Raw genomic sequence first — 24,661 nt, forward strand, 5'->3', positions numbered from 1 at the left:
ACTGAAGCCCATCATTTTTCAAAAATTGAAAATGAAAAACATTGGAATATTTTAGTTCTTATGTCGCAATGCCCACTAAAACTACTTTTTTTTGTCCTTGAAACATTACTGAAATACTGTAAAGTGGGAGTGTCATAATGAAGTGACTTCAGAACAGCGCCCGCTATCAGTCATCTAGTGAATACATACTCAGTGGCCAGTTAATTAGGTACGGTACATGTTGTATTGATTTGTCGACAGTACCTGTTGGATGTGGGCGTTGTTGGGTCCGTTGATGAACTCCTCCAGCTCAGCCAGGCGGTTGGTCTTGGCCAGGGCAAAGATAAGCTCTGTCTCCACATAGGACTCCCGGGCCTTCTTACGGGCCATCTGAAGGAACTTCACTAGGTCCTCCCAGTTACCTAACACACACACACCAGAACAACCATTAGTCAGCTAAGAAAGGCTGGGAGGTTACAGTACCTTGGATCCTGAGGTCAGTCAGTGAGCCAATGATGATTACAGAAAGTCACCAAAAACAGCTGGGAATTTTGCAGACCATTCACTGACATTGGGTGATTTTACCCATTCAAATGCCCATTATCCCACCCTGCCCCCAGCTATGGTCTGCCCCACCATCCTTACCACTCTGGTCGGCGGCCTGTACCACCTCCATGTAGGCAGAGGGGTCGTCAGCCTTGATGTAGGAGTCAATGGCCTCCTTGACCAGGCCCTTCTGCAGCTGAGCCTTGGCCAGCTGGCTCCACACGGCCGGCTCGTTGCAACGCTCGGCGAACTCATAGGCCCGGTCCAGGTTCCCAATGTGCTCAATCAGAACCTGGGGAGGAGAGACAACAGGGGAGTCAACATCACAGGGAGTCAGACAGTGTGTGTCAATCATGTTGACTAGATTCCTCTTCTCAACACCTTTCCTTTATTAGATTTATTTTTACCATCTTCATTTTTAAGTGTATTTTTTTGTTGGTGGGGGGAGTTTAAAGGTACATTATCTATTTACATTTTTAAGTTTAGAAAGCATGTACCCATAGGCTGCCACGAAAAACAAGAATAAAACTGAAATACAGAGTTTAAGTAATAATACATTCAGTATAAACAGGAAAAGTTAAAGCCCAACCTCCCCATCCCCTACCTTTCACCTGTTCGATATCCCCTCCCCTATCTTTCACCTGTCCAATACTTTCAGATCAGTGATACTGAACGTAAGGAGAGGGGAAATGGAAGCTCAAGCGACACAAGACTACTGACATTGAGACAGCCATAAGAGAGATAGAAAGGTGTGATATGACTACTCCATGGAGTTTGTGGGGGTTAGGGTTCATCTCTCACCTGCACAGCGGATGTGTTGACGTCAAACTTCTTGAAGATAGCGAATGCCTCCTCGAAGAGCTCGTTGCTGATGGCGATGTTGGCGATGTCTGGGGCGTCATAATTATCCAGGCGGTTGATGTACTCCATCACACGGGTACGGTCCGCCTTTATGGCCGTCAGGATCAGCAGGTTTTGCAGGTTTCTGGATCAACACACAAACTATCCTCAGCATCGACACACACAAAAACACCATCCCATAATTCACCGTAGTGAGATTCAGCAATTGTATGTGTAAAGTCGTAAAGTTTACATGCACAGTAAAGTGTGTTGCGATTTTAAATGTACTTTAAATAAAGTTTGATTTGATTTGGAAAACTATGACGAAGATGGAGCGAAGACCGAGAGAGAAGACACATAATGGACAGCCCAGCCTACAGTGAGCACAGGTATCAGAGCACTAAGAGCTCTGTTACCTGTGTTCACTGAAGACGGAGTTATCCAGTACGATCTTCTCCAGTAGCTCAATGAGTTCATTGGGCAAGTCTGCAGTCATGAAGGCCTTGACTGTGACTGACACCTCCTCTGGGTCCTGGGTCTCAGATAGGGCGGTCTGCACCACCTGACAGTGAGGGAAAAATAGATTTAGACAGGGTCATGAGTAGATGCATGAACCTCAAACTCCTTTATTGTTTACAGTAGGGTTCAACCCAATTCCACTATCAATTGAAGAAGTGAACTGAAATTCAATGAATTAACTGAAAAATCCTCCTAGAAAACATAGGTCAATTTACAATTCATAAATTGAACAGGAAATCAACCCCAACCCTGGTTCAGAGCTGGCACAGGGGTAACAGAAAGATGAGTTCCTACCTGGTCGATGAGTGGTCTTCTGAAGGGGTTGGTCTCCAGCAGCACGCTGGCCCACAGGTCCGGGTCCCTGCGACGTACCAGGTAGCGAGACAGACTCTTGAACAGGGAGTTCTCATTGCACACCTGAGAGGAAACAGAGAGAACACAGTTACTCCACCAGGCTCTCACCTCACATTCTGAAATAACCTAATATGTAGAGTATTCCCAGTATTGCTTTTTAAAATCATACATAACAATGTAGATCATTTATCACGCAATGCCTTTCTGTAAAAAATGTAATTATATATGAAACTATTTCCTATAAGAGGAGAGGAAGAACAGGCTACTGACATTGATGAGTTCCTGGTCACACTGTCCTCTCTCGTAGGCCACACAGGCCAGGTGGGGGTCCCTCTTCTCACAGTACTTGCCCACCACGCGGCTATCGTAGTAGGGGTTCTCACGCAGGAAGCGCTCAGGGTTGTTGTTACTGTCGATGTAGATCTTGGCCAGGGCATTGTGGGTAGCGGGCTCCTCACAGCCCTCATGGATACGGGCCTCCAGCCAGGGCAGGAGAAGCTTCAGCCTGAGGAAAATGAGGGGAGAGAGAAAGATGAGCCTGCTGACTACTACTGACAACACAGCTAGTATAGTAAAGACTAAGTTATAAAGACACTTTGGTTCTGATACTCTGGTGTTTGAAGAGGTTGGGAGCTTGGGGCTGCCATAACTACATTTCACCCCTCTAAGTACTAGTTCTTTTTTTGCCATCTGATAAGGGGTTGTTGTACCTGTTCCTCTTTTCCACCTCAGCCACCAGTTCGTCAGTGGAGAACTGTCCTCTGACCACCAGGATCAGACTCTTAATGACGTCCTCAGAACAGTCCACGTCCAGAAGCCCTCCAATCACCACCGGCAGACGGCTGGGGTTCACCTAACACACATACATGTCAATATCCTACGCACATATTCCTGGACACTGCATTTTGAGTGTGGGTGTGTTTTTCGAGTGCGCTAATAAATATAGTTTCTGTAGTTAGAAACTGAGAATCAAGTTTGAAAGTTGGTAGATTTTGGAAATGTAGACAAAGTATTGTCTCGTAGATGCTTGCTAGTGTGTGAGTTTGACTTACTTTCTGCACATAGATCTCAATGTATTTCTGCAGGTTGTTGCGGTACAGGTAGAGGACCAGGTCGTGGACAAAGTCGAAGCGGTCACACACGATGATGAGCGGGAGCTGGTCGGTGAGCTTGGCCTCCTGTCCAATCACAGAGCAGGGGGGTGGGTCAAGGTTAGTTTGACATCTCTATGAGACTGTACACCTGATCACAGCCAAACCTGACACTTTAACCAGTGAGAATTCACAGGCTATATGTGATCGTAATGGCTAGTATTGAAGCTTTGAGTGTTTTTTGGTTTTTAGTTCCTGTATGTAGAGATGTTTTTAAGAAAGTAGCAAAGAATGTAGCAAGTGGTTCAATGTTAAAATCCGAGCTATACGTTTGACTAATCTTGTTGGGGTCTTACAACCACTAATGTACTAATGATAAAATACATATTAGAATCACTTAAAATGAAATTGGGAAGTTATTTCCAGTTAAAACGATCCTGCTCGAGTGATTTGAAAATTAGACATCAAAAATGTAACTCGGACAAACGGGAGGCATCACACTTTGAGAGGTTAGAAGATAGTTAAGTACCTCAAACATTTTGTTTACTGCGTCTGAGTGGACAGATGAAAAGAAAAGGGCAAAAAAGGAGAGAAACAGAAAGAAAACCCTATGGTAAGGCTCAATCACACATGTACAGACCTAGGACTCCATCTGCAGGTACTACTGAGGTACTGCAACACACCCAATATTCCACTCCAGAACAAACAACTGTTTTAGAAAATGTGCAATAAAAATAAGCATTTATATAAGGAATTGGCAACTCGTTCTCATTCTAAGAAATAGCCTAAGCATCTTCTTATCCAGGTTGGCCACTTGATTTCAATATCTAAACAAAGTGAACAGGCTTTGTTGTTCAAACAGTTGGAGAAGGACAGGAGGGTGTATTCATAACCGTGCAACTGTTCTTTCTAACTTGTTAGCAAGCAAATAACTAAGCTGGCTACTTTAAAAAAAAAAATATATATATATATATTTCATCGACAGACTTGAATACCAGATTATTGAAGAAAAAAAAAATCTGGTTAAAATAATTGTATTATTAGTGGGTCTTATGGTTGTGGAAGGCTTATATTTAGCCTAGGTATAATTTTGCATGCAGTTTATTGACTTTTAAATTGTGCAACAAAGTTTCTTTAGAGAATTTACATTTAAAAAAATCCAGATAAATTACATGGCCAAAAGTATGTGGGCACCCCTTCAAATTAGTGGATTTGGCTACTTCAGCCACACCCGTTGCTGACAGATGTATACAATTTAGCACACAGCCATGCAATTTCCATAGACATTGTTAGTAGAATGGGCCTTACTGAAGAGCTCAGTGTCATTCAACGTGGCACCTTCATAGGATGGCATTTTTCCAACAAGTCCGTTCGTCAAATTTCTGCCCCGGGTCAACTGTAAGTGCTGCTATTGTGCAATGGAAACGTGTAGGAGCAGCAACGGCTCTGCTGTAAAGTGGTAGGCCACACAAGCTCACAGAACAGGACCGCTGAAGCGCGTAAAAATAGTCTGTCCTCGATTGCGACACTCACTCCCGACCTAACTGCTTCTGGAAGCAACGTCAGCACAAGAACTGTTTGCCGGGAGCTTCATTAAATGGGTTTCCATGGCCAAGCAACTGTACACAAGCCTAAGATCACCATGCACAATGGCAAGCATCGGCTGGAGTGGTGTAAAGCTCACTGCCGTTCAACTCTGGAGCAGTGGAAATGCTTTCTCTGGAGTGATGAATCACGCTTCACCATCTTGAAATCCGACGGATTATTCTGGGTTTGGTGGATGCTGGGAGAAAGCTACCTGCCCGCATACAGCGGCAACTGTAAAGTTTGGTGGATGAGGAACAATTGTTTTTTATGGTTATGGTTAGTCCCCTTAGTTCCAGTGAAGGGAAATCTTAACTCATACATTGACATTCTAGACAATCAATTCTGTGCTTCTAACTTTGTAACAACATTTTGGGGAAGGCCCTTTCCTGTTTCAGCATGACAATGCTCCCATGCACAAAGCGATGTCCATACAGTAATGGTTTGTTGAGATCGTGTGGAAGAACAAATGGTCTGTAGAGCCCTGACCTCACCCCATCGAACACCTTTGGGATGAATAGGAACGCCGACTGTGAGCCAGGCCTAATCGCCCAACATCAGTGCCCGACCTCACTAATGCTCTTATAGTAAGGTGGCTGAATGGAAGCAAGTCCCCGCAGCAATGTTACAACATCTAGTGGAAAGCCTTCCCAGAAGAGTGGAGGTTGTTATAGCAGCAAAGGGGGGACCAACTCCATATTAAGGCCCATGATTTGGAATGAGATGTTCAACAAGCAGCTGTCCACATACTTTTGGCCATGTAGTGTATATATCGTGACTCTCCCATATATGTTAAAAAATGTTTTTGTTTTTTTAAAGAGATTTGATTTTTAGGCCATATTGCCCAGACCTAGTACAGAAGCTGGTTGTGTCTAATCCTGTATCTCCAGAAGTCCAGATAAAATAGTAAGGGAGTCCTGCACTTGGGGATAGATGTATCTGGTACATATCCTCACATTCCATAGACAACAGAAAAGCACAAGAGATAATAACCGGCATCACTTCTTACCAATGAAAGAAAATTGAAAGCGTTTCACTAATACTAGTGTTAGCAGGCTGATATACATATAAATAGGATTGACAGAAGTTTTGTACATTTCATTTCAATATAATTTCTAAATTTAAAACCATGTCATCATTGAATTTCAGCGACAGAGTGGTCCAGGGGATCAACCGACTGAACAGACGAGAATGAAAGAATAAAGTTAAACTAAAGAAAGACAAAGGAGAGAAAAGCAAAAACGAAAAGGGAGAGTACAGTACATCTTCAGTCAGTTACATTTCACCTCCCTCTAGATACCTTCTCCCCCCAGACTCCATATTCTACCTTGAGGAAATTCTTGACTCGTTCTGGGTCGTAGCAGTTGCTCTCTCTGCAGATCCTCTCCACCTCTTTGATCTGTCCCGTCTTGCAGGCAGCCTGGATGTACTTGAAGTGGACCTCTGCATCCTGGCTGAAGTTAACGATGGAACCCAGGAAGTAGAACAGACCTGGGACACCATGGAGACAATGTCAGTCAGGAGGAAATACAGTACCAGAGACCATGTCAGTCACGTCAGGACATCTTTTAATGTCACATGCACTTCTTGCAAACTCAAAAACCAACAACAATGTAATACTAGAAAGAAAACATGAGAAATATGAAGAACACAATAAGTGTGTTCAATAGTATACATTTTGCTGGGAAATAGAACAGCGATTACGAGGGGGCTGCAACTGCCCCCCCCCAAGAGACCGGAGCAGACGACTACTGTCACCATCTCATCGCCCCTTGTTTGATTAAATGTACATCACATTTCAGGCTTTAATACCAAACAGTCAGAATTAGCTGATAAAGATAGTTTAAATGGACTCTCTTCCCTTTGTGATTTTGACAAATCATTTTTCCTAACACTTTCCACCATGTTTGTTTTGGACAATTGAAAACAGTGGCTCTCACTTAGTTTATTAAGCTGTAGCTCCATTATGACTGGCCATCTCGTCTCTAGTCCACCCCAGTCCCAACCCCTCCAGGCCATTCTATTGAGTCGATCAACAATCCTGCTGCCTCTGGCCTACTTGGGCATATAGCTGGAAGAGTGATCCAACAGGGTTCTAGACTAACCTGTCCCACTGCTGTCACTGGTGCTACCAACATTTCCCAGTTGCTGGCACCAGCACGACCTGGTCGCACCAATTTTTGATCTGACCTGTCTCTCATAATGTGCCTGTATTCCATACAGAACCAGGCTAATAATGACAAACCACCTTTTAAATTAGCATTCCCTTGCAGGGCTTGACATTCAGGTACATTTGCCAGTCTACAGTTGTTGGGCCCTTTAAAATCAGTTTCATCTTTTGGTAAATTACATTTTTCCGGGGTTAGTTTTTCCCTGTTTCCGAGTTCAGGTTCTCACTCAAAATCCCTCTATTTATATAAACACATTTTTTGACGTTCTAAATCTACAATGCTTAAACCACATCAGGAGACCAACTGAGGTCTTGGAATAATAATTATTTTTAAAAATGTGAAGGGTGTAGTTCCCCTTTAATTCAATTGCACACCTAGCAAGAGACTGCTGTGTTTGGCTAGCTGTGCTTATGTACTGTCAAATGTACAGTGTAGGCTACATGTGATGGCAGTGTATGCAAAACAAATGCCCAGCGATTGTTACAAATCATCATGATATCATTGTGTCAGGTAGGCCTACTATGCAGTCAACATTTAATTAGGAAGGTTTTTTGGGAAACCTTCAAAAACGTTAATTCAAACAGCGCATGATGACTGAATTGTGCATTGCCAAGATTCAACAAAGACTTTTTAAAATAAAAGCAAATTGTGAACCAAAAACGAACGTGACCAGCTACATATTTGCGCTGGCACCCTAGAGACCAATAACAAAAAAACGGTGTCGCACTGCTAAGTCAAAGAGTCGCAAATGCAAGTGTTATGGTCACAGTCTCGAACCCTGTCCAGGGAAGGGAAGTGTAAAATAGTGTGCGTGGCTGTATGTCTCACCCTCAAAGCTCTTGAAGGACTCGAAGAGCTCGGTGAGGGAGTTGGTGGAGAGCTGCTCGTGGTACTTGGAGGCCACCTGGACACAAATCTGCAGGTTCTGACGGATGTTGGCAGACAACATGGCCCTCAGGCACTCTAGAGAGTCCTCCACTGAGAGGGAGCCAAAGAAATTCACCAGCCACTAAGGGGAGGGAGAGAGGGAAGACAAAGGGAAGAGATGCAAAGAAGGGGGGGGGGGCATGAGAGAAGAGAGTAGGGTCAGAGTTAGATAGTGTCATGAGGAAGTACACGACAGTCACATTCATCTAGCTGTGTTAATTGAAACTAAATGTGACAGTTATTTTTTTTATGCTAGCTGTCATACCTCTGGGTTGAGCAAGTGTGTGTGCACCACGGCCCGCTTGATGTCGTATAGGTCAGTGTAGTGCTCCAGAGCCCTCTGCAGCAGGCCAGCCTTCTCACACAGTTGGGCTATGTGGGCACGGTCGTAGTTGGTGAACATCTGGTTGCCCAGGATAGCATCAGCAACCTACAGAGAAGGATATGCATGGAACAGTTTTGGAAGTGTGAATGTCAATAATGGTCTGTTCGTTTTGAGGGCCACCGGATATTTGACTATCATATCCTCATCTAAATGTAAGGGGGTAGGGTGTGTACCTGTGGGGCGTGCATGAGGTTCATCTCCAGTAGGCGTGTCTGCAGCGGCCCCTCAGATGGCCTGTTGTTCTTCAGGGCGTCCAATAGGAATGAGGTACACTGCTGGATCAGGTTATACTCCATGAACACATCCACGATCTGAACAGACAGGGGACACGAGAGTAACAACATAACTGTCAACAGAAGACACAGAAATACACTACTTACTATTATGAGTATTTGAAACTCTTGATTTAGCTTTGAGATTGCACTTTTGGGAGTATTTAATTGGTTCCATTGTACCAGTCAAACTAAATCAAGTGCATCCTAATTTTGACCAATGTATTTGACCCAGATCTGATCAGCACATTGACAGTTCAGAGTAGACAGTCCTGCCAAGCCCAGACAGGAGGAATATAATAGTGGAGAGTGAATGACGTGGATGAGAGAGATGCCATGCTCTAGTCAAGGTTCTGTTCCTCTCTCAAATCACTTCTCGACCTCTCCCTCTTTCCTAACATGCTGACTAGATCAGGAGCGGGTGTGCGCCATAGCACGCATTTAGATTTTGTCCACCCACACCAGACGCGATCAGGACACACAGGTTTAAATATCAAAACGAACTCTGAACCAACTATATTAATTTGGGGACAGGTCGAAAAGCATTTATGGCAATTTAGCTAGCTAGCTTGCTGTTGCTAGCTAATTTGTCCTGGAATATAAACATTGAGTTGTTATTTTACCTGAAATGCACAATGTCCTCTACTCCGACAATTAATATACAGAAAAAAGGGTAAACCGAGTTTGTTTCTAGTAATCTCTCCTCCTTCTGACTTTATATGGCGGCTGGCAACCAACTTTAAGGTGCATTACCACTACCAACTGGACTGGAGTGTGGACCTCAATTCATCTTTCAATTACCCACGTGGGTAAATGCTCCTAAAAACCAATGAGACGGGAAAGGAAGGACTTGCAGCGCATCAAGCGACACAAATGGAACCAAGTTCTATTTTAGCGCCTGGCTACGCAGACACTCGTCGACGCGCACGAGCAGTGTAGATGCAAAACAAATGTACACAACCATTGTAATGCTCTCACACGTAACGCAAGCGGTGTTATCAGCAGGTTAGCCTTCCCTCATCTCTCCCTTCCGTCTTCCTCACTCTCATCTTCCCCCTATATCTCATCACTCTCCAACTCTCTCCCTCCCTCTCCATCACACTCATCCTACTTCTTCCCCACCCCCACCACCAACCTGTGTGATGTCAGCCAGAGGCTCTTCGTCCTGGACCAGCATCTGTGAGAACTGCAGGCCCTGTTCTGGACTGATCCTCATCACATTCCTCAGCAGGAAGATCCAGTCTGGAGTGTAGCCCACCTACCGGCACAGGAAGAGCAAGACAGTAGTTACATTTACCAATGCACCATCCTACTCAACGTACATATTTAGAGTATGTATTTATTTCTTTATTTTTAAACCCTCTTTCATTGTCACATGACGTACCTTTCATTCATACATCAAGTATCTAGCTAATGAAAGCTAATGCCCTCCTTCCAACCCCCATTTGGACCCAATGAAGCCGACCCCATTCTGAAGCCCCTCTCGGGATGCTAATATACAGCTCATCCACTTCCTCAACTGTGTCATAAGGAAACCAAGGAAAGGAAACAAGAACATCAACAGAGCTCCATCTCAGAGTGAAAACGTACCTTCTTGGCATACAGGACTATCTTGGGGAACTGTCCGGTCTCAGCAAAGCACTGGATGACCTTGTTGGGTACGTTGGCCCTCAGGTAGACGGAGAGAGCCAGGGTGGGGTCCACTGACTTCACCAGGTCCCCCAGCTCCTCAGAACATTCCAGCTGAGAAGAAACAAACTGTTAGTTTCACCACAAGTACCCTACAGGCGAGAGAACATACTTTATCATGTTTGGAATATAAATGTTGTGAATGATTTTTAACACATTAAACATTCACAATTAGTGTGAAGCAGAAAACTATGGGGGGGGGGAACATCGAGACCGACTAAGGAGCCACCCATATTCCCCAGCACTCTCTGGAGGGGGAAAAATATATATATTTTAACCTCTTCAAATGCTCAGCATAGCAAACTGATTGCCTCATGTCAAAGAAAGGACAAACAACCCAGATGACTGGGGAGATATGAACAAACACACACAGTTCAGGAAAGGCTTCTTCCTACAGGAAGTCAGATAACCATCTCTCCCCCCTTTCTCGGAGACACAGACACACCTTGTCCTCTTTGAGCCACTTCTCCAGCAGCTGCTTGCGTCCCTGCTGTAGGACGGGCCTGCACAGCTCCAGGGACTCAAACTTGTTAAGCTGGCCCTGGTCCAGCAGGATGCCAAAGTACTGCAGCAGGGGAGAGGTCTGGCCCGGCTGGGCTGGCACACTCTGGAACTTACGGATGGTATCTGGAGTACGCAGGATACCCTGGAGGAGAGAGGAGACGGAACAACAAGACATGGGTGGAGCGGGTCTGCTGCAGTTTATATACACACACAGAGCGATACTGCTGATGCATGGCTGTGAGAGGGTTTTGCTAGCAACATATTGTACATAGCAACACATACATGCTGGAGACAAACTATTCATCGTTTGCATTTGCATATCCAAAGTCTCTCGTGATCAAGTGAACTTCTAAATCATTTTGATAGTGTATTGATGTAACAGGATATGGACATCAGTAAGTTACCTTCCATTAAATCACAGAGATGTGATCAGACATCCCCTGTAGCAAGACCCTGTACTGTTTCTATACAAGTTACCTTTGGTGCGTTGGCAGCCACCTTGGCAGCCTCTGAGTAGTTTCCCCCAGCAAACAGGTTGTTGAACTTGCGTGCGAACAGCTCCTCGGCCCCAGCTAGATTGTTACGGACAGCCATGCGCAGGGCCAGGTCTGGGTTCTGGAGCACATTGGTAATGTAGGGGATGATATTCTCCTCCTCCACACACACCGACAGGACCTGGAGAGGACATCGGTGAGAGATGAGTTTAAACATAAACATAGGACCCAATAGTTGGTTCTTGTCCCCATTGGGTCGTCGTTTAAGACTGGGTTTGATGACAAGAAACGATAACCTTGTTGAATTGGCCATGGGGCAGCAAAAAAATAAAAAATAAAAAAACACCTTTGAGAGTTGGTGCTTTAACCCTTCCCACTAGGAGGACTGTTTGCATTGTTGTTTGCTGTTTTCTTCTGTCTTTTTCTTGTTTCCTCTTTAGTAGTTGTTGAAAGGCTTCACTGCAAGTATATTGTATGTTTTGGATTTTCAATAAAATAACATTTTTAAAAACCTTCCCACGAGTGGCAATTGGCCTGTATGGATAGGGCTAAATTGAAATATGGAAAGCATACACATGGTAGCAATAAATAAAAGGGAACAGTTTTGAGATTATGGGAAATTTATAAAGGGGATGACAAATGTTCACCAGACACAAGACTGAATCCAAACATTTCACTTGATTTGTGCATTTTACATTTCATGTACTTCTACGCATTTTTGATAACGAAACCTGAAAATACTATACTAATATTCTAGGAAAATGTGGGGTAAGTGCAACATAAGACAAACAAATATGGGTTAGAGTGAGAGGACTAACTGGTGTCTCCAAGTGTCCACACACCTCTGCAAAGTGTGCACAGTTCCTAAGTAATAATGTGTTTTTCTGAGCTCTCCTAGCTGTGCCATTGAGGAACAAGAGCAAGCACACCTGTAGTTGTTTGGAACACAGCCCTGCATGCCCCCTTTACACAATTACTGTTGTTGTTGTTACGCAATCCAACGATCCATTATAAATCGTAATCTGGATCAGGTGGGCATCATTTGAAAGCTTGTTCTAGTACCACCATGACTAGCTAAATTATAAAATACCATTTTACAGTGTTAGGCTTTCACAAGGCAGATCGTCATTTAGAAGCGTATAGAATCAAGTCATTAATGCAAATTTTCTTCACAATACAACAAACAGGCTCATTCTGTTCAGGACAACCCAGGGTATAACTACAAGTCATCTTGTAACTAAGTCAAACACTGATCATAAACGTTGACACTGTATATGACATGAGTTTTATGATATGGAAATGGGAAGTGCAGATTTGGACTCACAGGTGTTTGGCTTGCTTGTATGACAACAAAGTGGTATTTATTATAATCATCAATGTATCATCTTTCAAAATACATAGTCCTCTTAACTTAATGCATTTCCCTCACTAAGACAACAAAAAATGTTGAGCGAGGGACTCAAGTTCAGAACGGCTGTCAGTCAAAACCCATACAGAGATGTGAAGCGGAGACCCTGAGCTCTGACATCATGTATAGCGTGTTATTGTACAGCCCTTGTGTTACAATTTAGGCGCTTATCAGTGCCCAAATCGGCCATTTTCGACCTGTCTACCGGTATGCGTGTAAGGGGCTACATGTACATGGGGCTTATTGTATATGGGGCTGACAGAAAATGATATTTCAGTTTAAACTAAATCAATAACAAAACATTGCTCTATTGATCCTTTTCTCTTCATCTCAATAGTGCTTATTGACCTACTTGTTGACAGGGGGGTGTATCTACTATCCAGCTACAATGGCGTCTGTTCTTGTACATGGTTCCCATTGAAGGACATGTAGAGACGCCAGCATATGCTCCAGGTCAGGTTCCTAACAGACAGGTCGGTAGATGGTAGGCCAGAGCCAGAGATCTGTAACAGTGTGTAAGGCAATCCCATCCACAGCGTCACAAGTAAACAAAGGACACAGCCATGTGTGGAAAGGATGAAGAGTGAGAGGTGTTCGCTTTCTGCTGGAGAGACGGCACTAGCTAACCATTGGTTTGTTCGCTCTATGTACTTTTCCTCCAACCCAGTTAAGTACCAGCTAGCCAGATTATTTACGGTTTTTTTCTTTTTCTTTTCTTTTTAAACTCTGGAGGACGAGCAATCAATCAGGTAGGAGAGGAAAGTCAGCGAGGTCAAACGGGGAAAGTGGGGGCCGGACTTGGGGTCAATGAGGGCCTATGTTTAATTATCAGTGGTGTAAAGTACTCAAGTAAAAATACTTTAAAGTATTACTTAAGTAGTTTTTTGGGGTATCTGGATTTGACAACTTTTACTTCACCACATCCCTAAATAAAATAAATGTCCTTTACCATTTTCGCTGACAACTAAAAGTACTTGTTACATTTTGAATGCTTAGCAGGAAAGGAAAATGGTCTAATTCACACACTTATCAAGAAAACTTCCCTGGTCATCTCTACTGCCTCTGATCTGGAGGATTCACTAAACACAAATGCTTGTATGTAAATAATGTGACTGTGCACCTGGCTATCATTTTTATTTTGCTCAATATGGAATTTGATACTTACTTTAAATACTTAACTATATTTAAAACCAAATACTTTTAGAATTTTACTGGATGACTTTCACTTGGAGTCATTTTCTATTAAGCGATCTTGACTTTTACCCAAGTATGGGTACTTTTTCCAACACTTGATTATCTCTATGTACACTCAGCAGGTAATGGGCTACATTTGGTTATTATGGAATATATAAAAAACAAAAAGCTGTGTAATATTATCTATCAAACAGGAATCTATTATCTAATCTATTTAAAATTGCCCTTACTACCACATATCAATAACAAAATCCATGTGTGTATAGTGTGTTATCGTGTGTATGTTTGTGTTGCTTCACAGTCCCTGCTGTTCCATAAGGTGCATTTGTATCGTTTATTATTATTTTTTTAATCAAAATGTTACTGCTGGCATGAGTTACTTGATGTGGAATAGAGTTCCATTTAGTCAAGGCTCTATGTAGTACTGTGCGCCTCCCATAGTCTGTTCTGGACTGGGAGACTGAAGAGACCTCAAGTGGCATGTCTTGTGGGATATGAATGAGTTCGGTGCATTTAGCTTGACAACACTTCTTACAAAAACAAGTAGTGATGAAGTCAATCTCTCCTCCACCCTCAGCCAGGAGAGATTGACATGCATATTATACATGTTATCCCTCTGAGTAAATCCAAGGGCCAGCCGCGCTGTCCCTCTCTGTGGCACCTGACCACGACTGAACAGTAGTCCAGGTGCGACAAAATTAGGGCCGGTAGGACCTGCCTTGTTGATAAAGTGCTGTTCTGCATTAACAGCATTATAGACAAACTCCTTCCCATCCTAGCTACTGTTGTGTCAATCTGTTTTGACCATGACAGTTTATAATCCAGAGTTAATCCAAGCAGTTTAGTCTCCTCTATTTGCTCAATTACCACATTCATTACAATATTTAGTTAAGGTTGAGTGAATGATTTGTCCCAAATACAATGTTTTCAGTTTGAAATATTTAGGACAAACTTATTCCTTGCCACCCATTCTGAAACTATCTGCAGCTCTTTGTTAAGTGTTGCTGTCATTTCAGTCGCTGTAGTGGATGACATGTATAGTGTTGAGTCATCCGCATACATACACACTGGCCTTACTCAAAGCCAGTGGCATGTCATTAGTAAAGATTGAAAAAAAGGTGCTTAGACAGCTGCCTTGGGGAATTCCTGTTTCTACCTGAATTATGTTGGAGGTTTCCATTAAAGAACACCCTCTGTTCTGTTTGACAGGTAACGCTTTATCCACAATATAGCAGGGGGTTTAAAGTCATAACGCATATGTTTTTCCAGCAAGGCTGCTTGATAATGTTAATAGCCGCACTGAAGTCTAACAAAACAGCCCCCTCAATCTTTTTATCATCAATTTCTCTCAGCCAATCAGTAATTTGTGTAAGTGCTGTGCTTGTCGAATGTCCTTCCCTATATGCGTACTGAAAGTATGTTGTCAATTTGTTTACTGTAAAATAGCACTGTATCTGGACAAACAATTTCCCCAGAAGTTTACTAAGGGTTGGTAACAGGCTGATTGGTCAGTTATTTGAACCAGTAAAGGGTGCTTAAATATTCTTGGGTAGTGGAATGACTTTAGCTTCCCTCCAGGCCTGAGGGCACACACTTTCTATTAGGCTTAAATTGAAGATGTGGCAAATAGGAGTAGCAATATCATTCGCTATTATCCTCAGTAATTTCCCATCCAAGTGTCAGACCCCGTGGTTTGTCAGTTGATAAACAATTTTTTCACCTCTTCCACACTTACTTTACTGAATTCAAAATTACATAATTTGGTCAGATATATTTGGATGTGTAGTGTCAGCATTTGTTGCTGGAATGTCATGCCTAAGTATGCTAATCTTGCCAATGAAATGGCCTCTGCTCCATATGTAGTGGCCTATACTCTCAACAACAGGAAGCAGATTCAGGGCCAGTCAAAAGCCAACTGCATAGAGTGGGCCATAGACTCAGCTCGTTAAACCACATACTGTATTACACATGCAAATTCAACCACACACACTTTTACTTCTAGGAGCTTTGAGATAGATGGCTGTGACGAAAACAGAATTGAAATGCACCGAGGGCAATAAGGCGTATTAGGTTAAACTAACTGTTCTGTGAGCACTGAGCCAGGCAGTGGGTTGGGGCTGGTACATGGTAATGATGGTAAATGCATCATTAGTGTGACAGTAACATGCATCTCTGGTGGTAGGTTCTATGTGGGGGACTGGAGAGGGGGAGCCCAACGATAACAAGCGCAGCAGGTCACTGCCCACAGCTGTTAACAGGCATGATTGCACCTCCTTCTCCCCTTCACTCAGAGAGGAGCGGTCAGAAAGACAATTCCCCTAATAATATCATTGGGCTAATAAAGGCGGGTGGGATGGAGGGAAAGAGTGAAATTAGAGCTTCTTTGTGGAGATGTGCCCTCTCTCCACCTGTGTGTCTATGTGTGTGTGTCTGTGTCTGTGTCTGTGTGTGTGTGTGTGTGTGTCTGTGTGTGTGTGTGTGTGTGTGTGTGTGTGTTGAATGGCGGGAACCCGGTTATAGAGATTTACCGCCCCAAATCACACACCTTTTCCCAGGGTATATAACTGAGAAACCAGTCAATTATAATATATTATTAATGAAATGGAACTTAAATTATAGTCAATGTCTAAATCAGGCTTCTCTACGGCCTCTGCATAATTAATCATCAACGCTCTGGGTGGGGACAGACAGCCCATCTCACTATGGAGCGCAGTTCAACGCATGTAGACCTATCAACTCATAATGGTAACTTTTTTTTCTTGTGACAGGTAGGCATGCATTTGCTGCAGCATAGTCTATGCTACAGTAATAAAGACCAAATGCGCCTCTAATTCACTACTCTTCTCACCATCAACTCAATTCAAATTGCATCTAAAATAGATCATTTTGTTCAAGAATGAGATATGTCCTAGCCTACCCCTTTCAGGTAATAAATTCAATGTAGTATTAGCCTTACATTTAGCTAATTAATAATAGGTTATGCATAATAAGCTTCCATTTTACAGCCTTGTCACTTATGCAATACGTACGCATGGCACGTACCTGTGCTCCGCTGGCCTCTCCCCTTAAAAAAAACGCTCCGTAGCTCTTCAAGTCCTATGTAGGAAAAGCTAGACTAGAATAGCTTGCTGGGTATTGTTTTATTTTTAGCATTTCTTATACCAATAAATTATTAAAAGCAGAATTGCTGAACGTTAAATACAGCAGCCAATAGAACTCACGGATAGTTTGAAAGAGCGAACGCGCGATGGCAGTAGGCTAAAGCAGTTATTTATTCAGACCCATAACCATTTAATCTTCATTAAGAGAAGTGAAGGCCTTCTGTATCTAATTCTTGTCCTATATTATTCAACCATGTCATTAGAACGATGAAGATATGGACAATGAAACATTTAATTTAACTGTTGAAAGCGAGGAAGGAATGAAGCTACAATAGAAAGAAGGTAGGCTATAACATTAGGGGAAATATTATGAAAGATATGTCGTCAGCCAACCAATTATACAAATAGGCCCCATTATATTATGAAATCCTATCTAATTCACTAGCCTAGTGCTTTGCACTAGAATCGCATGTTCTCCCTCTGCTTTAGCATGGCGCCGGAAGAAATGGCAGCAGTTCTACGGGCGCCCAACCAATTGTGCTATTATGTGGGGTTTTTTCATGTTATTTGTAACTTATTTTGTACATAATGTTTCTGCAACCGTATCTTACGGCAAAAAAATAGATTCTGGATATCAGGACAGCGATCACTCACCTCGGATTAGACTAAGATTTCTTCTTCAACAAACAAGACGCACATTCTCTAAACACCCCACAGGGCCAACATCCCCGTTATTTGCAAGAGGAAACGACGCAGGTACAGAGGACAAAGAGCCGGATGCATGGTCAGGACCCGGAAAAGGCGAGTGGCCGTTACCGTCCATACTACTCGCCAACGTGCAATCATTGGACAATGAACTAGACGAGGTACGAACACGAATATCCTACCAACGGGACATCAAAAACTGTAATATCCTATGTTTCACGTAATCGTGGCTGAATGATGACATGGCTATTTAGCTAGCGGGTTATACGCTGCACCGGCAAGATAGAACAGCGCACTCCGGTAAGACGGGGGGGGGGGCTGTGCATATTTGTAAACAACAGCTGGTTCACAAAATCGAAGGAAGTCTCTAGATTTTGCTCGCCTGAAGTAGAGTGTATTGTGATAAATTGCAGGCCACACTACTTGCCTAGAGAGTTTTCAACTATACTTTTCGTGGCTGTTTATTTACCACCGCAGAAAGCTGCCGGCACTAAGACCGCACTCAGTCAGCTGTATAAGGAAATAAGCAAACAGGAAACCACTCACCCAGCTGCGGCGCTCCTAGTGGCTGGAAACAATAATGCAGGGAAACTTAAATGAGTTCTACCAAATTTCCATAAACATGTTAAATGTGCAACGAGGGGGGAAAAAAAATTCTAGATCACCTGTACTCCAGGCCGAGACGCGCGCAAAGCTCTCCCTCGCTCTCCATTTGGTAAATTCGACCACAACTCTATCCTCCTGATTCCTGCTTACAAGCAAAAATTAAAGCAGGAAGCACCAGTGACTCGGTCTAAAAATAGGGGGTCAGATGAAGCAGATACTAAACTACAGGACTGTTGTGCTAGCACAGACTGGAACATGTTCCGGGATTCTTCCGATGACATCGAGGAGTACACCACATCAGTCACTGGCTTTATCAATAAGTGCATCGAGGACACTTACACGTGCAGTCCCCACAGTGACTGCACGTGCATACCCCACAGTGACTGCACGTGCATACCCCAACCAGAAGCTATGGATTATAGGAAACATCTGCACTGAGCTAAAGGGTAGAGCTGCCGCTTTTAAGGTGCGGGACTCTAACCCGGAAGCTTACAAGAAATCCTGCTATGCCCTGCGACAAACCATCAAACAGGCAAAGCATCAATACAGGACTAAGATTGAATCATACTACACCGGCTCCAATGCTCATCTTATGTGGCAGGGCTTGCAAACTATTACAGACTACAAAGGGAAGCACAGCCGCGAGCTGCCCAGTGACACGAGCCTACCAGACGAGCTAAATCACTTCTATGCTCGCTTCGAGGCAAGCAACACTGAGGCATGCATGAGAGCATCAGCTGTTCCGGAAGACTGTGTGATCACGCTCTCCGTAGCTGACGTGAGTAAGACCTTTAAACAGGTCAACATACACAAGGCTGCGGGGCCAGACAGATTACCAGGACGTGTGCTCTGGGCATGTGCTGACCAACTGGCAGGTGTCTTCACTGACATTTTCAACATGTCCCTGATTGAGTCTGTAATAGCAACATGCTTCAAGCAGACCACCATAGTCCCTGTGCCCAAGAACACAAAGGCAACCTGCCTAAATGACTACAGACCTGTAGCACTCACGTCCGTAGCCATGAAGTGCTTTGAAAGGCTGGTAATGGCTCACATCAACACCATTATCCCAGAAACCCTAGACCCACTCGAATTTGCATACCGCCCAAACAGATCCACAGATGATGCAATCTCTATTGCACTCCACACTGCCCTTTCACACCTGGACAAAAGCAGAACACCTAAGTGAGAATGCTATTCATTGACTACAGCTCAGTGTTCAATACCATAGTACCCTCAAAGCTCATAACTAAGCTAAGGATCCTTGGACTAAACACCTCCCTCTGCAACTGGATCCTGGACTTCCTGACGGGCCGCCCCTAGGTGGTGATGGTAGGGATCAACACATCTGCCACACTGATCCTCAACACTGGAGCTCCCCCGGGGTGCGTGCTCAGTACCCTCCTGTACTCCCTGTTTACCAATGACTGCATGGCCAGGCACGACTCCAACACCATCATTAAGTTTGCAGATGACACAACAGCGGTAGGCCTGATCACCGACAATGACGAGACAGCCTATAGGGAGGAGGTCAGAGACCTGGCCAGGTGGTGCCAGAATAACAACCTATCCCTCAACGTAACCAAGATTAAGGAGATGATTGTCGACGACAGGAAAAGGAGGACCGAGCACGCCCCCATTCTCATCGACGGGGCTGTAGTGGAGAAGGTTCAGAGCGTCAGGTTCCTTGGTGTCCACATCAACAACAAACTAGAATGGTCCAAACGCACCAAGACAGTCGTGAAGAGGGCACTCAGGAAATTAGAAAGATTTGGCATGGGTCCTGAGATCCTCAAAAGGTTCTACAGCTGCAACATCGAGAGCATCCTGACCGGTTGCATCACTGCCTGGTACGGCAATTGCTCGGCCTCTGACCGCAAGGCACGGCCCAGTACATCACTGGGGCAAAGCTGCCTGCCATCCAGGACCTCTACACCAGGCGGTGTCAGAGGAAGGCCCTAAAAATTGTCAAAGACCCCAGCCACCCCAGTCATAGACTGTTCTCTCTACTACCGCATGGCAAGCGGTACCGGAGTGCCAAGTCTAGGACAAAATGGCTTCTCAAAAGTTTTTACCCCCAAGCCATAAGACTCCTGAACAGGTAATCAAATGGCTATCCGGACTATTTGCATTGTGTCCCCTCCCCCCCTCCCCCCAACCCCTCTTCTTACAGTGCTGCTACTCTCTGTTTATCATATATGCATAGTCACTTTAACCATATCTACATGAACATACTACCTCAAATCAGCCTGACTAACCGGTGTCTGTATGCAGCCTAGCTACCTTTATAGCCTGTCTTCTTACTGTTGTTTTATTTCTTTACCTACCTATTGTTCACCTAATAAATGTTTTGCACTATTGGTTAAAGCCTGTAAGTAAGCATTTCACTGTAAGGTCTACAGTTGTATTCGGCGCACGTGACAAATCAACTTTGATTTGATGTGCGTAATTCCAATCAATACAACACAATACAGTAACACAGTTCACACTCAAAAAGACTAGTCTACAGGAGCTAGTTTCATTTATTTACCCAAGAGAGCATATAGCTAGCTACATCCATGGGCTTTTGTGTTTTTCTGTCATGAGTAATGTACAGTAGCCTACATCATATTTATTGGATAACCACACAATGCTTTGGGCTTTTTTGGGCTTGGGCTCATTAAATGTATTTAATGTCTGACTTATCTGGCTCAGTCTTGAATTATGGATCAAAGCTCTAATCAAATCCAAACAAAGGCCTATTTATATGCCAGATAATGCTTTTGAACAACACTTCAGGAGTTGGCGGGAAATACCAGGTTACCCGGAAAAGCGATTTATTCTCGGGATGGAACATTTGTAAAATACCGGGAAAATATTAAACCCTAGTGTGTGTGTGTGTGGAGGGTTATGTATAGATGTCAGTAGTGGCTAGAGGCAGAGATGAGCAGTGAGTCAAACCTTAGTGGCTACAGAGAGCAGTGACATTATCAACTGGTTCTGGCAGTTAATCACATTACCCTCTCTTTTTCTCTCCCCCTTTTCTCCCCCTCTCTCCCCCTCTTTTCTCCCCCTAATTACTGCAGGCCAGCTCTGTGCTATAGCTATTTTTGCAGGGATTCCTCCACCTCAAGGCCAGTCAGTGCCTGTAACTGTGTTCCTGTGCCTGGTTGCAGACGCAGCAACTTGGACCCTGGTTCTTCCCCCTGACACACACAAGGGGGAAGAGCATAGGCGAGCCCAACCCCACAGCTCTTCCCCGACACACACACAGGGGGAAGAGGAGAGGCGAGCCCAACCCCATAGCTCTCTGTGTGGTACTCCGTGATGGAGAAGACAACCACTGTAGGACCTGCTAAGCCAGAAGGCATCCCTACTACCAAGGCATTCCTACTACCAAGGCATTATGCTTTTAAGCTATTTCAATTAATTCCAACTCATGAGCAATCAAACCACACATGACAACTGTGCCCTCGCATTCCAACTCCAGCAAGCTAGGCTTCATCTTCAGCCACGAAAGGGAAGCAAATTAATATACCCATCAAACATTCCACTGACAGGAGTACAGGATGAGGCCTAAATATTTCCACTGCCATTCATTTACCTTGGACCTAGTCAAGTTGAGGCTGTCCCCCAGCCAACCAGACAGACAGTGGCCTACTATTATACCCGTCTACTACAGTTTCTCCTATAATCTTTTTCAGCAGCAGTGGCAGAGTTAGCGGGGGCGGGGCATACATCTACATCACAACAACAATAAATAAATAAATGCATATAGGGGGAAAACTTTACTGGATCCCCAGCCTGAGTGTCTCTATGCCATTATCATACAAACTACCGCCAGCGTCTCTGCTCACTGCTCTATAATAGGAGCCCCAGCCAGCGTCTCTGCTCTATAATAGGAGCCCCAGCCAGCGTCTCTGCTCTATAATAGGAGCCCCAGCCAGCGTCTCTGCTCTATAATAGGAGCCCCAGCCAGCGTCTCTGCTCTATAATAGGAGCCCCAGCCAGCGTCTCTGCTCTATAATAGGAGCCCCAGCCAGCGTCTCTGCTCTATAATAGGAGCCCCAGCCAGCGTCTCTGCTCTATAATAGGAGCCCCAGCCAGCGTCTCTGCTCTATAATAGGAGCCCCAGCCAGCGTCTCTGCTCTATAATAGGAGCCCCAGCCAGCGTCTCTGCTCACTGCTCTATAGGAGCCCCAGCCAGTCTCTGCTCACTGCTCTATAATAGGAGACCCATCCAGTCTCTGCTCACTGCTCTATAATAGGAGCCCCAGCCAGCGTCTCTGCTCTATAATAGGAGCCCCAGCCAGCGTCTCTGCTCTATAATAGGAGCCCCAGCCAGCGTCTCTGCTCTATAATAGGAGCCCCAGCCAGCGTCTCTGCTCTATAATAGGAGCCCCAGCCAGCGTCTCTGCTCTATAATAGGAGCCCCAGCCAGCGTCTCTGCTCTATAATAGGAGCCCCAGCCAGCGTCTCTGCTCTATAATAGGAGCCCCAGCCAGCGTCTCTGCTCACTGCTCTATAGGAGCCCCAGCCAGTGTCTCTGCTCACTGCTCTATAGGAGCCCCAGCCAGTGTCTCTGCTCACTGCTCTATAGGAGCCCCAGCCAGTGTCTCTGCTCACTGCTCTATAGGAGCCCCAGCCAGTGTCTCTGCTCACTGCTCTATAGGAGCCCCAGCCAGCGTCTCTGCTCACTGCTCTATAGGAGCCCCAGCCAGCGTCTCTGCTCACTGCTCTATAGGAGCCCCAGCCAGCGTCTCTGCTCACTGCTCTATAGGAGCCCCAGCCAGCGTCTCTGCTCACTGCTCTATAGGAGCCCCAGCCAGCGTCTCTGCTCACTGCTCTATAGGAGCCCCAGCCAGCGTCTCTGCTCTATAATAGGAGCCCCAGCCAGTGTCTAGCTCTGTGTGCTCTAAGCTCCAGCAATGCAGGTCTGACGGAGTGCGTCTCAGATCAGTTTCCCCTCCTCCACTCAATAATGCATGTGGTCTGTGGCCTGGCTGGAACATTATTCATCAGTTAGGTGGATGCTGTTATCCTGCTCTAATGCCTTCACAGTGGAGGGGTGTATGTGTGTGTGTGTGTGTGTGTGTGTTGGATCTCTCTCTGGATCACCTGTGATACTCTACACCTTTGATTATTTATAACGAACGGACACCTCCTTGCTTAGATGGAGTCCTCTGACAACAGAGACGACAGGCCGTTCGCTCAACTCCAGTTCTTCTTATCATCTATCCACCTCCCTGTGCTGCTTACCATTGACAACTTGGTTGGATATGAAAGAGGGTGGGATTATTAATGACTGCCTTATTGGGTCTTAAATGTGGTGGAGGGGGGGGGGTATTATATAGGGTGCTGCTGTATGTATTCTAGACCCAGCCTTCTCCTCCTCTGGTGTCCCGAGAGGCGCTGTATAATGTATGGAAAGCAGAGCAGTATTGAACCAGCGGTGGTATAGTAATGAGGGACACGAGGCTGGTTTACATTGGAGCACATCAATAGTTACAATGCTAGGATGACAACTAGATTCATCTAGCTGAATGGATAATAATGTAGTGTGCACTACAAATTGTTACATACAAAAGAGGGGGTGTAAAATAATCAACACGTGGTGATGATAGTTCTCTTTACACTGGAAAATGCTGTGAGTGTCAAGATTTGTTTTTAAATAAAACCAAGTCATATGTTATTTCTGTCTTTCCAAGAACGTGGTGATAGAGGAATATGGTAAAGAGGAGGGTGGGAGAGGTAGAGGGGTGGTATCTGTACCTGTCCTTTCCTGTTGACCCCGATGATCCCAGCGGTGGCTTCGTGTGGGGCCGTGACAAAGATGGTCTCCCCGCTGATCCTGTTCATGTAGATGCAGGTGCCAGTCTCCAGGTCGTACAGGTGGATGTAGCCATATTTGGTGATGAGGAACACCACATCCTGCTTGGAGCTTATCTGAGAGGAAAAAGTCAGATTTAAAAATAAAAATAAATGCAGAGGCGCAAAACGTGTAAAGTGTAACATATGTAAAAGCAGAGTATTCTGTACGATTGTACAAAATAAATCCCTTCAAGGGCAGTACAGTTGTCTTTCATTCATTTATTACATTTTATTCATTCATGAAAATAAAAGTCAAAGTATTAAGAGCTCTACTCTTCCGGTGCTAATACATTCCTGTGCTGGTCTTTAGCCCCCTCCCCTACTACAGTGCATTCAGAAAATATTCACACCCCTCGACTTTCCCTAATTTGTTGTGTTAAAGCCTGAATTTATAAAATTGATTAAATTCAGGTTTGTTTGTCACTGGCCTAAACACAATACC

At 44.5% G+C, this 24,661-nt stretch overlaps 1 protein-coding gene across 1 annotated transcript in view; it reads right to left on the reverse strand.

Annotated features, from left to right (window-relative positions):
- Nucleotides 1–24,661, reverse strand: part of LOC139423104 (clathrin, heavy chain a (Hc)) — a 62,154-nt gene that overhangs the window by 15,642 nt on the left and 21,851 nt on the right. Inside the window, exons 6-22 of the mRNA XM_071174752.1 lie at nt 24,121–24,294; nt 11,339–11,536; nt 10,803–11,003; nt 10,259–10,411; nt 9,804–9,926; nt 8,570–8,707; nt 8,277–8,441; nt 7,913–8,093; nt 6,241–6,404; nt 3,291–3,416; nt 2,949–3,091; nt 2,509–2,743; nt 2,179–2,301; nt 1,782–1,927; nt 1,327–1,510; nt 625–817; nt 244–401 (exon numbers count right to left, since the gene is read on the reverse strand). Coding sequence (XP_071030853.1) covers nt 244–401; nt 625–817; nt 1,327–1,510; nt 1,782–1,927; nt 2,179–2,301; nt 2,509–2,743; nt 2,949–3,091; nt 3,291–3,416; nt 6,241–6,404; nt 7,913–8,093; nt 8,277–8,441; nt 8,570–8,707; nt 9,804–9,926; nt 10,259–10,411; nt 10,803–11,003; nt 11,339–11,536; nt 24,121–24,294 — 2,805 coding nt within the window. The remainder of the gene's footprint in view (nt 1–243; nt 402–624; nt 818–1,326; nt 1,511–1,781; nt 1,928–2,178; nt 2,302–2,508; nt 2,744–2,948; nt 3,092–3,290; nt 3,417–6,240; nt 6,405–7,912; nt 8,094–8,276; nt 8,442–8,569; nt 8,708–9,803; nt 9,927–10,258; nt 10,412–10,802; nt 11,004–11,338; nt 11,537–24,120; nt 24,295–24,661) is intronic.

Source organism: Oncorhynchus clarkii, chromosome 12 (genome assembly GCF_045791955.1).
Source record: "Oncorhynchus clarkii lewisi isolate Uvic-CL-2024 chromosome 12, UVic_Ocla_1.0, whole genome shotgun sequence".
Lineage (NCBI taxonomy): Eukaryota > Metazoa > Chordata > Actinopteri > Salmoniformes > Salmonidae > Oncorhynchus > Oncorhynchus clarkii.